A 15,369-nucleotide genomic window follows, 5' to 3' on the forward strand; every position below is an offset into this window, starting at 1 on the left:
CAGATCTTCCTTCCACGGTGTCAACGGAAACAAACCAAGAGCTCTGGACACAGCATGGTGTTGCACAGAGCCCACAACACCACTGGGGTAGGACAGTCCTCCCACCTCCACCCTGCAGCTCTCCATCACAGGAGCCAAAGGGGAATCGCCCTTGGCCACATCAGCCTGATGATGCAGTGAAGCGCTTCAGACCGCACCTCGGAGAGTACAGGGAGCCGCACACACGGTAACCCCTGCCCCTTCATCCCTTGATGAGTGTCTGGACATATTCACCTAGCCTAGCCAGTGACCAGTGGCTTCAGCAGCACTGTTGTATGGAAGCTGCACCTCAAGAGTCACATCTCAGCAGCCACAGAAGAGATTTTTGAAGCTATGACCTGTGCTTTCTCCTTTCCCTCCCAAATTTAGCTCCTTTTCAGCTAAATACTGGTGACACTGCAGTGGCCTTGAATCACAAATGCAGCCAGAGCTTAGGAAGCACTACAAAAGCATTTGTTCCAATATTTACTCAGAGATTTTTCATGCTACACCTACCACGGACTTTAGTTTATTGAGAACATAGTGCACTGGGGAAGGGCAAACCACACAGAGTATATGCTGCTGCCAAGCAAAATGTCATTAACGTTTTAGCAATGCAACACCAATTGAGTTTACATTAAAGCTGCTTTTGTATAAACCATATCCCAGAGTGAAGCGCAGTGACAGAGCTGAGTAATGAGTTGAAGCAGAGCAATCAAGGTGGAACTACTGAGCAATAGGGAAAAGAATCCATTCCAAGCTGACATTTAAGATGGGGATAGGGAGCTTAATTTGAACTCTAGAAGAGGTGATTATGTACAGTCACCATTATAGACGCGTTTAATACCATGTAGGATGGAGTACCTACCACCTGCAGTGGCACAGAAAACACTCCAAGGTCCAAATGCACTATGAAGACCATCACGAACTGGAAGGTGAGATTATTCTTAATACAGGCTTACATGTAACCTCTAAACAGCTGAGAACTTCTTCCAACCTCTTCCAAGTCTGGAACTTGAAGTCTCCCTCTTGCGCTACCCAGAACACGTGCACAACTCAAAGCTCACCGTTTCAACATTTCAAGCTTCTCCTTCCCGTAAGGACTCAGGCTTACTGAAGCCCTGGCTGTCCCCAGGTGTGGTGGAGAAACACCCGTGCTATGGTGTCACACCAACAGTGCCAAAGTAATCAAGGCTTATGTCCCCCCAGCATTGCCCTGTACAAAACCAGCCGCTATTTCTAAGCAAGACAAAATAAGCAGAGCATGGCAAGTTTCCAAGCACTGCTCGCTTCTGGTACCAGGAATCCTAAAGTGTATTTTCACTAATATTCACCACAGTCACTGGGGAGCAAGTTCAAAGCACGGCCCATTCGTGCAAAATGGATGCAAATGGGTTTAGGGATGACCTAGAGTTCACCGGAGACGATGCGCGTTCATTCGATGCTCTCCGTGCTCTGACCAGTTCACAAAATAAATCGGATCAGACACATCAGACCTCAGGTGCTTAAAAGGCTGCCCGCTGCTGCAAACCCCACTAATTCAGAGATCCTGCCTGAGAACTCTTCACGCAGACAGATGGGGACCATCGAACAGCATTAGAGAGTTATGAGGCTCCGAGACAGGGGCATCAGGATCTGTCACCCTGGACTGAATTGCCGTTTCCTCCTTGAATGAGCAAGCCCATTGTTATTTCTTTTTTTTTTTTTTTTTGAACAATACTGCACAGACAGAGTTTTTTCAGAACTCGCAAAAAAAAACATTTAGAAATGCCTAAGAGTGGCTCCACGGAGGAAAGCAATGGGAAACACCACATAAAGATCTCAGAGCACTGCTAAGTAGAGCAGCATAATAGGTTTACCAAGATATAAAACAACCCCCCAAAAATACAGAGATCAGACACACCCTGCCAGCAGAAGCACTGAACGTTTAAAATGAGGGAAGAGAGCCTCAAAGAAGATGCATTTTCCTGGCGGCCCTCCATACGTGCATATAAACCTCTCATAACCAACACACTGATATTTAAACTAATTAGCACCAGGAAAGCCACGGGACTAGGCTTTTCTGTCAGCCTATTCACATGGGCAGAAGGACTAAAAAAATGACTACGATTACACACAGCTCACGTACCAGAATGCAGCAGTCCACGATCCCTGCCACACCCCCTTCCTCCCCTAACTAGCAAAGCAAGAGAAAGATGGTGCAGGACACATTTCAAGTAGGGAAAAAAAAAAAAAATAAAAAAAAAATCACCCCACTAAACAAAATGCTCACTCAGCATTATGCTAGAAGATAAAAATAGAAAGCAGGAGAGCTGGTGCTGAATATCAAGCAGCATTCCCTGTTCGTTGCAGCACAGTGTGAGCAAGAGAGAACCCAAATCAACTTTCCCTTCGCTCCGTTCTCGGGGAGGCTGCACGTTGTTCGAATTTCCTATGCCTCATAAACACGCCAGTGGGGAATCAGCTCCGGGGAGCTGTGGACTCACACATCCACCATCATTGCAATGGCAACCCCCCACCAGCCTCTGAAAATAGCTCATGGCTTAGAGACAGGCTGGGCTGGTGGGGGTTTTTGTGAATATTCAACACCTTTGCGCAGCAGGCCTGCCTATTATTAGTATAGGGGATGTCAAAGAAGCTGGTGCTCATGCAAAATTCCCATTCCAATTAACGAGATGGTGGCTTCTTCCAGCATATAAATTTGGGCTTTAGTCCCTTGTACAAGAGCACACAGGACAGGAAGGGGGGGGGGGGGGGGGGCGGGGAGGAGCACAGAACAGAAATGTTTGCAGTCATCTTTGCTAAGTTAAAGGCTAAAAATTAAACCTCTAGTCACAGGTAAGACACAGAGAACCAACACACACGTGCCTCCACACGTTGAGAGGATAGTTCCGACTTTAGGATGGGCTGAATGTCCTTTTGGAGTACATCCCCACGGCATCGGTCTATGGAAAGGGCTGAGATGACTTAGACTGGACAGCTAACTAGAAGAAACAAGTCCTTTCATAAATAGCCAGTGATTTGGGTCAGAATGAAGCCAGGATGGAACGGTCATCCTCTGCTTCTGCCACCCAGACCATGAAACACCTCCCAGAACTGGGGCTGGAGAAAGCACCTCCTTTCTCCCTTTGCCCATTGTCCCCAGGGATCAGCCACGTCCCAGCTGGCAGGACCTGCCTGAGGGTAAATCACAGAGACATGATAGATGCCGAGGGCCCCGTCAGAGCTAGGGCAGCCTTTCGGGTTACTCTTTGGCATTTCAGCTGCCTGCTGCAGCAAAGCCTGCGGGTTTGGGCACCCTGAGGTCCCGTGCAAGTTGTCTTGATCGTGTCAAATTGCTCCCATAAAAGCAAAGTGACCTAAGTGCTAAAACAAAATGCTTTGCACATAAACTGTTTCAATTCAGAGTTCTCTCCAGGCTGAGAAGTGTACTCCTGGGAAAAAAAAAATAAAAAATACTGAAAGCTGTTAAAAGTCGACTCAGCTTGATCCTACTTACTTTTTGTCCTGCTTGTTGAAATTAGGACAGAAATAAAAGAATTATTGCGTGGCTCTACATGCACCACCCTCTAATGCTTCAGTTTTCTTACTCCGACCTACCAAGTGGGAACAACAAACCTTATCTACTCCACAGAAAACTTGTTAGGACAGCTTGGGCATGACTGATAGGAGGAGAGAGCCATGAGCAGTAAGAAAAACCACAGGTTCGTGCATGCACATGTGCACTCCTCGGATGAAGACGAGATGGGGCACAGGATTAGACCCTTGCCCTTCTCTCCTTTCCTGCTACCACCACTTCTGCAACTGCATTTTGCCATCCCCGCCGGCTGGACAGAGGGACGAAGATGCAGCCAGCTGCATGATGGACCCTGTTAGCAGATGTGACAAGCAAGAGCGACAAACAGTGGTCAGGACAAGGCGGGTTCCTCCTTGGGCTTAGGGTCGGCCTCTCAGCCCAGGCTTCTGGGTCAGCAGGTAGTGAAGAGATGCCATTTCTAAATCACCCATACAACTCTACCCGCCTCGGGGAAAGGGGAAACGGGGAATGCTTTTTGCCAAAATCAGCACATTGCACAGAGCAAAGAACAAGCAGCCTCCGAGGGTTCACAAGGCAGCTGCTCATCGCCAGCTCTGCATTTCTGCACGGCACGTAGCGATACCAACGCTCTTTTTTCTCAACCACCCACATCTCTCCAAGGGCCGAGAGGGCACCAATGCCGCTAAGACAAGCCCGCTGCTTTGTCAGTCTCCTCTTCCTCTCCCCTCACCTCACACATTCCCATTCAAGATGGAATCAGGCACAGTTTCCACAGAAGCCTGGCCTCTGGTTTGGAAGTATAAATCACTCCCTTCTGTGCCAGCTCTGCCACCTGACTGGTCGTCAGCTGTCAATGAACGCACCTGACGAGATACCCAAGCCCACAAATCTTACCTCAAATTTATAAATCTTGCCAAAAAAAGAGATTTCTTTCTGGCAAAGAGATGATTTACAGACCCGTAGATCTTCACTCAGCTTGGGGCAGAGGCGAAAGATGAATTTTCCAGCACTGCTGTTGCGAGCTACATTTATATATCCCACTCTTGCAGCACGTAACACAGTACCTCTGATTTATAAACCCCAGCGCAGGTTTCACACCTGCCCATTCGCCGTAATTCAGGCTGAGCAACACGCTGCCTAACGGCAGTGCTGAACAAGTCTCCGAGGGAGTCCTGATCAGCACCCAAACCCAATTCTCTGTCCCAGTGATGCGCGGGCCTTTGGCATGCCCCTGTCTGAGCCGAACATCACACACAGGTCTCTGTGCTCATGAGAAGCTCATTCCCTTTCCAGTCCAACATCCTTCCTAGATATCCTCCCTGGAGAAGCAAAGTTTCTTAACCAACCCTTCCCCAACTTCAGCAGTACTTTCGGTTCGCTGAAGTTTCAATTTTCCACTGCCCTTGTAAGAGTGCTTTAGTGTCAGGCTCTACTTGCTACCAGAAACAGGTCTGCTGTTCCTGAGATGACTCAGGACACAGATCATCCTGTTTCTCACGCATTCAGTAGCAATACTGTGTCAAAACACAATAGCACCTTGGTTTCCAAGCAGGGCCCCGAAGGACAGCTATGAAGGCTGCAAAATATACGGCTCCTCTTCAGAGATTAAGAAAGTGTTTGATTAATTAAAGTAGACCAAACATATCCACACACTGGTCAGCACCAGATCCTGAACGTGGAAATGGTTTATATGAATAACACATATGATGATATTCTGAGGTAGGGCTTCCATACCGTAGAGCAGGATACTTCACTGCTGTAACAGCAACTCTGCAGTCGCCTGCCTTTATTCTGGCCCCGAGGGCAAACAGCTCTATTGGATTTGGATCATTTTATCTTCCAGGAGCTTAGATGTTCAGCACGCCTATAACCAAAACAGCCTTCCTGAGCTGGAAGACGCAGTTTGTGTCTCAGAAGCAAGGCAGGACCCAAAGGGAAGAGAGAGAAAAGGGAGGGCTAAACTCCTTGTCTATCTATCCTCTGGCTTATATCTCAGCCCACAAAAAATCACGAAAGAAAACGGAAGTCGTGCAAGATGGCATTCCAGAAAGTCACAAGTGACTGAAATACAGTGGTTCATCCCTGCACGACTTCCCTGGAAGCCAACACCCACGCAAGCAGGCTGGAGAAGTCAGTCTCACTGCCAACTTACTACTTCTATGGTGGAAAAACAGACACAGAGGCCAGATCCTCCCTGGAAATCACATTTCAGGAAGCCAGTTCCTCAGATATCAAAGGGAACACGAATACAATAAAGGACTGGTAAGGAAGGACAGTAACAGGGAGGGAAAGAGCCACAGAGCCACAACCACAGAAGGTCAGATCCCGCTCTTGATTCCAGCAGGGAAATTCCTGGCGCCCTGATCATCCTTTGTCTGCCCTCGAGTAACAACAAGGGTTAAACCTCCCCTGCCCTATCCACTGGAAAACTCTCCTTGCATCACATTACTGAATCTATTGGCTTTTGGATAACCCAGAGTCTTACATGTCGGGTACCAGTGAAACCAGACTCACAAATAACACAAATCTGAAACAAGACCATGCAATAACCAAGGTCTCCAGGTTTCAAACGCACAGCACAGATGAAAACCAACACCCACCCGAGCAAGGAAACATATCAGACAAACGGTACAATTTTTGCCATCTTTTCTGAATTTTTCCCAGAGAAAGACATCCCCAGGCCCACAAGAGCTTTTACTTCCCCCGCTTTGTGAATGAAGCACCATTCACAAAAAACAAAAAAATGTTTTGCACCTATATTTGCAAAACACTTTGGGGAAGAACTAGAGACACGATTTTGTCACTGAGACGGTGCTGGTAGCAGTACCAAACCCAAAGGACACATGGTTAAAAAGGGAAGGGAAAAAAAAATAAAATCGTCGAAACCACAGAGCAAATCTACAGGTGATCTGAAATGTCACAGTTCCCTCCACCTGCAAGGAGCACTCAGCCAAAGAAATGGGAGGCCCAATGTCTCCGTTGGACCATAAAGCCTCCGATATACACTGAAGGAAAACTAATCCAGGGCGAAAGGATAACGCACCTATTCTCTCATTGCTACAAAACAACTCTAGTGAGAAAAAAATCCCTGTCTGCAGCTGAAGGAACCACAGGTTCAGGAAGCTGTTAGTAAAGCATATTGTTAGTTTCCAGGGCCAAACATGCGGCAGGTAAACACCACCCCTGAAGCAGGCAGAGGCGTATTTCCAACACCTTACCCTACTGATTTGCAGCTTCTCAGCTCCAGGCTTGAAGAGGTTCCATCGACGTCCACCGTTCCTGCAGTTCCCGCGCACCTTCAGAGTCTTTGAAGCCTGTTCGTTCTCAGCTGCCAGGATAAAATCCACAGGAAAAAAAAAAAAAAAAAGGAATGACAAAAGATAAATGCTGTGCTTTAGCTCAGGCTGGGGGCGGAGGCTGTTCTTTTAAATGAAAGAAACAAAATTGTTTGCAAGAGACTCATTCAACCTCTTCTTTAGAAAAAGAGAGCAGAGGGTATATTTAGGTGCTTTATTCAGTGCTCTTGGGATACAAGAAAAACAGTGCAGCTTGGATACTACAAAAATGCAGGCACAAACTAAGAGCCGAGAGCCAAATTCAGAGGGGGTGTAAGCAGGTGGGGTCAGACAAGCTGGGTGTGAGGCCAGAATGCTCTCCCAGGAGCACCAGGCAGCACAGGAGCCTCATCTGCATGCACCAGTATCCAAAGTGCAATAGCTCCTTGGGTTGTAACTGCAAACAGCACCTCGGCAGCTTGGACCTGCAGAAATCCCAGCTTTACAGTCACTGTGGGCCATATGATGCAACGCCTTGAAAAAGAAACAGCTCCTCGAATTTATGCAGAAAACACAAGTGGAAAAGCCCATAAAAGCTGTTTTTCAAAGAAACTGGGCTACTTCTCACCCCAAGCATTTCAGGCCAATCCCTCATAGATGCAATTCTGATCTAGCTTTAAGCAAGATCTTACACCAAACCCCAGCCTGGCCTTACAGATGGTACGTACCCAAGCACGAAACAGCTTGTAAAGAAGAGGCAAATGGTGGAGGAGGGCTGGCAACTCACCTTTCAAAATTAAGCTCTGCTTTTCTGATCAACCCAAATATTCAGCTCCCCATCCTATCCCTCTCTTTTTTTGGGGTGAAGCTGCCATTCTGTGTGAGACCAGGGGTTTTCCCTCCCACATTTGGCAAGGTTCGATTTTAATCCCTTCCTCCACTGGACTCTTCACAACCCCTAGCCTGGAGCAACAGTCACTGGGAGGAAGGAAACAGAGCTCGTGCCCCCATGGCAGCTGCCAGCACAGGCTCCTGTCAGCAGGTACATGTGTCCGGGCAGCACACATATACGTGCCTGCGTACACATACACACACCCACGAGTGTTCCCATCCCCTGGAGGCTTGTACTCCCCTTCATGGAGAAAGGCATCGACAGAAAACAGCCAAATTCTGGAATTCTTCCCTGAAAAGATACACAATGCTCATTTTCCTTTTCCTGACGCCCCTCGGAGAAGTTTCAGACTGGTCAGTCCAGATAACAAAGGGTAAATGGTCCCAGGCTTTGGGAGAGCAGAGATCCACACCCCCGCTCCTGGGGATCACCTTTACCTTACAGGGGCAAAACACACGCGCCCTACGTGCCCCCTGCCCCCAAATCAAATAGGTGGGGGCTCTGCTCTGCCCAGGACAGCAGCACAGAGCGCAGCAGAGCTGGGACCTCGCTGCAGCCCTGGCATGGCTGGGTGGGCAGCGATCCCGATTTTCTTCCAGCGTTGCTGGGAGAGAGATTGCACTGAGACCTATTTCCTAACCGCGATGCTGACGCAGGCAGCCTGCCGTTATTTTTAGCAACACGCGTTTCACTTTCTAGACTCGCAGAAAATCGAGCTGCAGCGCGAGCGCCGATTATAGCAAGAGGCTGCTACCAGGCTCCAGAGGCAACGTGCCGACATAGTAGCACTCGGGAGCAACGTGCAAACGCGGCCACGCTCACGTTGAGGGATGCGTGTGTGACTCCCCGTGTGCTCGGAACGCGTGCACCCCGGCAGAGGAGCCATCCATGAAAGAGGCAGACACTTTGGCCTTTTGCTTCCTCGTTCTGCTTAACCCTGATGTGCTGCCACCATCCATTAACGGCTTGGATCCCCCGTGTGCTGCCGAGCAACGCCAGCACAGTCTGGCAGCGCTCCCGTGCCTGCCCATCGCTAAATCACAGAATTCTTGGTGTTAGCAGTATGCCCTCAGGAAATAATTTCCTTACTCTAATTATCAATCTTTTTAATGAGAGGTTTAAAAAACCCGATGTCATCTATTCAAACATCAGCCTATTTACCTGCCAACACAAGACCCTTCCAGCAAATACATTCTGTAGCGCTTTCTCTAGCGTTGTTTTGAGCAGGACAAATGCAGAGGGCAGCTCATCATGGTCTTTGGCTCATGAGCTTCTCTTCTTGATCAGGAAGACTACCCAAGCATAGGAGAAAAAAAACTTCTCGCTGTGCTTCCAAACAAACATCAGACCCCAGTCGTAACCTCAGTATCCATCACCGCTCGCCACCCCCAAATGGCAAGTACTCACAACAGAGGCTGGTTAAGGGGGCAGAAAGCCAAAGGGAAACTACCAAACGAAAACTCACACGGAAGTTGCTGAACAGCTTTTACACCTCATGTGCCTATCTGTTCATCTTCTCGTAACCAAATTATAGGGACTGTGTTCAGAGACATTAAAGAGAGAAAAAAGCCTTATTTCATAAATACACTGTATACAAAAAGATCTTATTAGCTAGCGAGAACCTCCTTATGTGGCTATCAGAGCTCCCTCACCTGGCTCCAGGGTTGTAACAAGCACAGATGCAAAGCCCATCTCTGACTTTTCAACCCCTTGGCTTGCTCTGCAGCACGGGTGAGACCAAAAAAACAAATCTGGGAGAAAAACACCGCAAAGCTACTCACCACGTCTTCTGAGCAAGTGCTGCATGCGCCCTCCCACCTGGTCCAGCCCCATCGGGGTGCTCTGGGAGAGGGGTTCGGAGCGACATCTCTCCACAAGGACTTTGAAGGGCGGTGCTTGTGGGGATGGCTGAGCAGGATGAGACATCGGCTGGCAAGAAAAGGGTCAGAGAAGAATTTTACCAACAAGGGTCAAACCTCAGGCAAAGCAATCGCAGAACAGGCAATAATACATAAAATTTTCAAGACAGTGCGACACACCTTAGACTTTCTCTCTGTAATCTGCACCCGCTTCATTTTTTTTTTGACTGAAAGTTTAAGACTTGCTGGCTCCAGTGTTGGAGTGCCCTAACTCCCACCGCATGGGGCTCATACCTCGAGCACAGCTCACAGTGTTGAAGCCCAACAATCTCCAGTGGCACTTCTGACAGTAACACGTGGCGAAGATGCCTGCTTTCTGCACAGCGTTTTGTCTACTCTCACGTTACCAAGTCCCAGCAGGAGCACACCCAGGGGGTGAACTAGCTGGTGCCGAGGACCCAGCGCTGGCTAAAACATTTCGGGTTGGCTTCACAACGTGTAGCAATGGCTGGCTGCTTTCTAATGGACAGCAAACCAGCAGGCAAAGAGATAACCCAGTTGGCCAGATGGCGCCTCACTCGCCAGCCCTATGCCACAGGGCCCAAGCAAGTGACCAGACCAGGCCTGGAGATGGTGGCCAGGATCAGCTAGACCTCAGATCATTAGGCACATGTATGCTGACGAAGGAGGTCCAAGGTAAAGCAGGTGAGTCAGTTTACAGACCAGGCTCAGGTCCAGCAAGGCTACAGGGTCAGACAAAGCGCTTTGATCATCAGGCAGCTCCACGGTGGTGAGGCAGCTCCAAGGTCAAGCCAGGAAACCAGGCCCTACCTAGGTTGGTGTCTAGCCCAGCAGGGCCCATGGCCAGGCAAAGGCACGGCTGTGGCTGAGCTGGAGAGCAGCACTCCTCCCATGTTGCTCAAGAAAGGACCCAGCAACCAGGGCAGAGCTTAAATGGGCTGCCGGGCCCCGGGTATGGTGTGGAGGCCCCAAGTGAGGCTGCTTAGGGTCATTAAGAGCAATTACTGCCTCCAAAGCACAGTGAGAGTGGACACCTGGGAGGTCTGCTTCAACAGGCACTCCTGAACTGAACAGGGAGATGCATCGTTTGGTGGCCTACAGGAAATAAGAGACTCTTAATTTCTGGATCTTTTGCCAGGTTACAGCAATCAGGCACCACCGGTCTCCATGTATGGCCATGCTCAAGAGACATGTGAGTCAGAAGTAGCAAATGGAACAAGAGGCTTTTTCAGAAAGATCTCCAGCACTTGAGAGACACAGTCATGGAGCAGAGCAACAGGTTTGCAATGGTGGTTTAGGAGAGTAGTCTGTTCACGTGTGTGTTCATCCAGCAGTGTAATAATAGGATCTGCCCATACTATAATAAAAAGTTACAAGTTCTTAGAGTAAAGCTGGGATACCCATCAAGAGCAATTCCTGCAAAACTCAACAGTCTTCCTGACGATAAGATCCACGTAAAAGTGAATTAAATTAATAACAGGATGTCGTTTTCCTCATTCCCCAAAATCTTAACTAAAGACTCCCTTCCCAGTACTTCCAGAGGTAATATAAGGTCTTTTCCAATTCCATAAACAGAAGCTTACAGATGGTCTACAAAGGGGACAGGAGGTGAACAAAGAAAACAGCATTGCTGTGCTGCTGGAGTCACCAGGAGGGTAGACAGAGCCTTCTGGGGAGAGAAAGGACTCTTTGGGTGTAGAGGGACTTGAGTCACTTTGGTGGAAGGCACGACTGCAAAAGGCCATATCGGACCCAGGGACTGTTCTCCTTCACAAGCCAAGGCTGACATCACTTAGCTGCTAACAAAGGTCTAATACAAATACACCGACCCTCCTGCAAGCCAGTATCTGTAAAATCAAGTCTCCTTTTAAGCATAGCTGCTTTTCTTTCAAGATACTTCCTACCCATGCTACATCTCCTGGAGGCTTCTGGTGTGACTGGGGGGACGTACCTAGCTGCTTGCAGATGGCCTGGCCTTGCTCTATACCAAATCCACCAAGGGCCATCAGCTTCTGACCATGCTTCAGCCCTTTGTGTTACCCTTGTGAATTTTTCTAGGTCTTTTCCCAAAATACAGAGGTTTAGCTTATTGTAGGACATGAACCACTGGTAATATTCCCTGCTGACCAAAACAGGTCCAAAGTCCTGCCACTGTTGCTAAAAGGTTCATTCACAATCGCGTTGCCCAGCATTTCTAACGCTTGCTCTCCACAGCTTTGGGACCGGAACAGGGTCCCAAAGCACCCAGTGCACACACACCCCCCGCTGGGCACGATGCACCGAACGGGGTTGGTCTGCACCTTCCTCCGAACATCCGCCACGGGGGCCACCATCTTCTCTCTAATGTATGTAGCACCTATCACCACAATTGGGGTTTTTTTCAGTTATAGTGTGCCTCATCTCCTGTGAGAACACGAGTTACAGCCCCGGCCAGGTTTCAGGTGGTCCAAATGCAAGGATGGGGCAAACCACAGCACTTAAAAGAAAACTGGGACCTCATTCTCTGAAAATGCCTAGGTATGTTGTTAGCAAAACTAGAACAATTTTTTTTTCTTGAGAGAGTCATGGAGGAAAGCAGAAATTATCCCAGTAGTTTCCCCAGAAGCTGGCTGATAACAGCTACTAACAAGACACATCCTCTGTATCAATACCCTACGAGATATTACTTGAAACAGTAAGATACTTGCAATTGCTTGAAGCACCCACAAAGTGGTCAAAGACCCCAGTTATTCCTTAATGTTTGGTAACATTAACCCAAAGAATGAATTAGCATTTATAGCTAACTGGAGAAAAATGTTGCAGTGTCCCTCACTTTCGAGTGACTCCAACTTTTATTATTCCATTTAAGGAGGAAAAGATCCTGAAAGAGACAACTTGTACAGCGATACTTTGCAGAATGAATTTTTCTTTTTTTTAAAAAAAAAAAAAAAAAAAAAAAAATCACAATTCAAACTCCCGCTTTTCTGTGACATGTGACACCGTGGAAGTCTTGTGTATAATCTTGGAGTCAAGAAATCAGCCAAAAAATCAGTTTACAAAGGTCAGGAGAAGAAAACAGGAGGTGCTCCTCATTGGGAGGCTTCTAGCCTCAATGAGAGACAGATTTGTCATACTTCCACGGCCCTGCTAATAACCAGATGCCTCATATGGTTTAATGTCTCTGTCCTCAAGACTCCAGCATCCACAGTTCTCACTGATGCACTACTATCTTCATTGACAGATGAAGAAGGGAATGGACAGGCTATAATTACCCCAAAGGCACAGTGGGAGTCTGTGGATGAATTAAGGCTTGATCTCCCATGCCCTGCTCCCAGCACCAGCGCTGTGTCCAGTGACCCAGTGCGCTTCTCTTGACTGGAAGCTGGGAGGAGATAAAGGCCAAAGAAATCCTTCCACCCAGAGAAGTTTTGGACACATAGTCCCTTTAGCATATAGGCCACCAACACCCAGAAGTCCCCATTCGTATCACTGCTCTGATGGCATCACGGATGGCAGGAGGTGGCCTGTAACTTTGAGGCTGGGAACCAGATGAAGGCAAGACCCAACGAGCATTTTAAGAAAACGTGGAAATCTGAATTATCCATGTGTTCCCTGGCTGGTTATATACACATGTAAAGCCTATCAGCTTTGCAAACGCAACCTGACAACGCTAAAAATACGTTTCCCAAAAAAACCCTACCCCACTACAGACAGCACTAACTATAGGCTTTAATTCAAGATTTTGCTAGCACCTCATGGTTATTAAAAATACGAAAATCTGAACAGCTTGGAGATAGGCTTTAGAGGTTTTGTCTCCTCTAAAAATAAGATGATTGTCAGACATAACCATACTAGAAGCCATAAATACACAGAGTCTTCATTCTGCAACTAAATCACGCCTCGTTACAGACACGAGTACGGTGCTCTTTTGGAAACGGCAGGATTTAGAAAGTAAAGTACTATTTCTTACTTTGGAAGGACTATGAAATCTTTTGTAAGTGTAACTACCAGCAGTAAGCTGAGATACAACCCTGGTTTATTGCCAATAACCAGGAGATGAAGAGAGCTCTGAAGATCAACTCTCAGAAATACCCATTCCCTGGTTAGTGGCATTCAGCTGAGTGGGGAAGGAAAAGCCAAATCGACTCAGCACTCCCATTTCTGCAGCTGCTCCCAAAACATCCTGTGGCAGAGAGACAATCTCAAGCTAAAGGTCACTATGAGAACTTGTTGCACACCACTTGCAACTTCTCACCCAACACAGAAAATGAAAGTTGTGGTATCTTCCTCTTGTGAAAAGGCACTTGCAGCTGCTGCACTAAAGCAGAACTCCAAACCTGTGGGAGGATCCGAGATGTGCCCCAGCTATCAGACAGCAAATCTGCAAACGCATCCTCTGGCATGCGCACGCTCAGGCAAATCAGTAATCCTGTGCTTCCAGTAATCCTGTGCTTCCAGTTAGACCCACCGCGCAGGGAGAGGCTCCGATTTTCCCACCCGGAGCAACACGGTGCAGCTACTGCACACAAACCACAAAACCCACCGACGCCGTGACAGCACCGACCCTGCGCCGTCAGCACGGGCCGCTCGCAGCGTTGCCACGCTCCGCAACAGGGAGCACCTTTTTTTGGCAGGTTGGCTCCTAAGTGCGGGACTCGGAGGAACAAACTCGGGGGCTGCTCAAGAGAAACATCTGCAACCACCTGCCGTGAGGCTGAGAAGTGAATTTGATCAGACAGCCCCTTACGGGACTCGGAAACCAAACTGGCTGGGAAACCCAGGGCACCTCATCCTACGGGACAGACATCTTTTGCCCCAGTTGCTAAGCCTGTAGAAATCTCATTTTCCCACTTCTGGCAATCATAATTCCCCCAGAAAAGGGCCTCACAAAACCAGCTGGTGCCTATGTGCAGCCACAACAGCCAGCAGCAAGCTGCAGTCTGCAAACCTTTTGGAGATAAATTTCAAAATCCTAGGGAAAAAGGTCAGGTTTTCTGTTCTGTAAAAATAAACTCTTAATTCATAAATAAGCCAGCAGAGGGCATAGAAAGACTGCAGTGAAAACCCTCTGCTCCTTCACCGCGAGAGTGACACAAGCCAAAAAGCTCTGCAGTGCCCAGTCCCTGTGCGCGCCCCTGAGACGAGCAGCGAGGATCTCTGCCAGCAAAAAGCCTGAGTCACGTTCCTGAGTCCTAAAAACTCTAAACTGATGCCTGAAATATGAAGTCAGACGCATATTTTTCAACCTTTCCTCGTGTCACTCCCAAGGGAGGTATCAAATCCCCCACAAACCCCGTCCAAGGACACATCAGGTGGTTTGAAACCCCGATGGAAATGCCGGAACCACAAAGCAGCCTATGTGGTATCGCAGCTTCCTTCCACCTCAGCATCACCTCAAGCTACTGCAAGCGGTCAAATACAACTTCTGGGGCTATGCCTGACTCCTGCAGCAGCATTCTCCCTGCTGGGATTTTCAGAGGCGGGATAAGGATAATTCCCTTCAGTGGGGACACAGAAAGCGGGAACTTTTATAGTATGCAAGTGAGGGCCATAAACGGCCCAAAATCTAGTAAAACTTCCATGTCATCTTTCGGTTCATTTCTCATATTGATCTCTCAAAGCAAGGAGGGCACTTCCACTCCAGAGTTGCAGCTGTGTGAACGGTGAAATCAGTAACTCATTTCCCATTGCCAATCTATTTTGACCTGTACTGTTCTTTCAATTCTTCCAAATGTCATCTCCACTGTTTCACAGGTCCCTGGAACAAATGAGAATTTGGGATGGAGT

General features: G+C 48.1%; 1 protein-coding gene across 1 annotated transcript in view; it reads right to left on the reverse strand.

Moving 5' to 3' along the window:
• The window catches only part of ARHGEF9 (Cdc42 guanine nucleotide exchange factor 9), a 188,557-nt gene that overhangs the window by 167,664 nt on the left and 5,524 nt on the right, over nt 1-15,369 (reverse strand). The window contains exons 2-3 of the mRNA XM_086469766.1: nt 9,505-9,652; nt 6,775-6,884 (exon numbers count right to left, since the gene is read on the reverse strand). Coding sequence (XP_086325892.1) covers nt 6,775-6,884; nt 9,505-9,652 — 258 coding nt within the window. The remainder of the gene's footprint in view (nt 1-6,774; nt 6,885-9,504; nt 9,653-15,369) is intronic.

Source organism: Leptosomus discolor, chromosome 9 (assembly GCF_034619465.1).
Source record: "Leptosomus discolor isolate bLepDis1 chromosome 9, bLepDis1.hap2, whole genome shotgun sequence".
Lineage (NCBI taxonomy): Eukaryota > Metazoa > Chordata > Aves > Leptosomiformes > Leptosomidae > Leptosomus > Leptosomus discolor.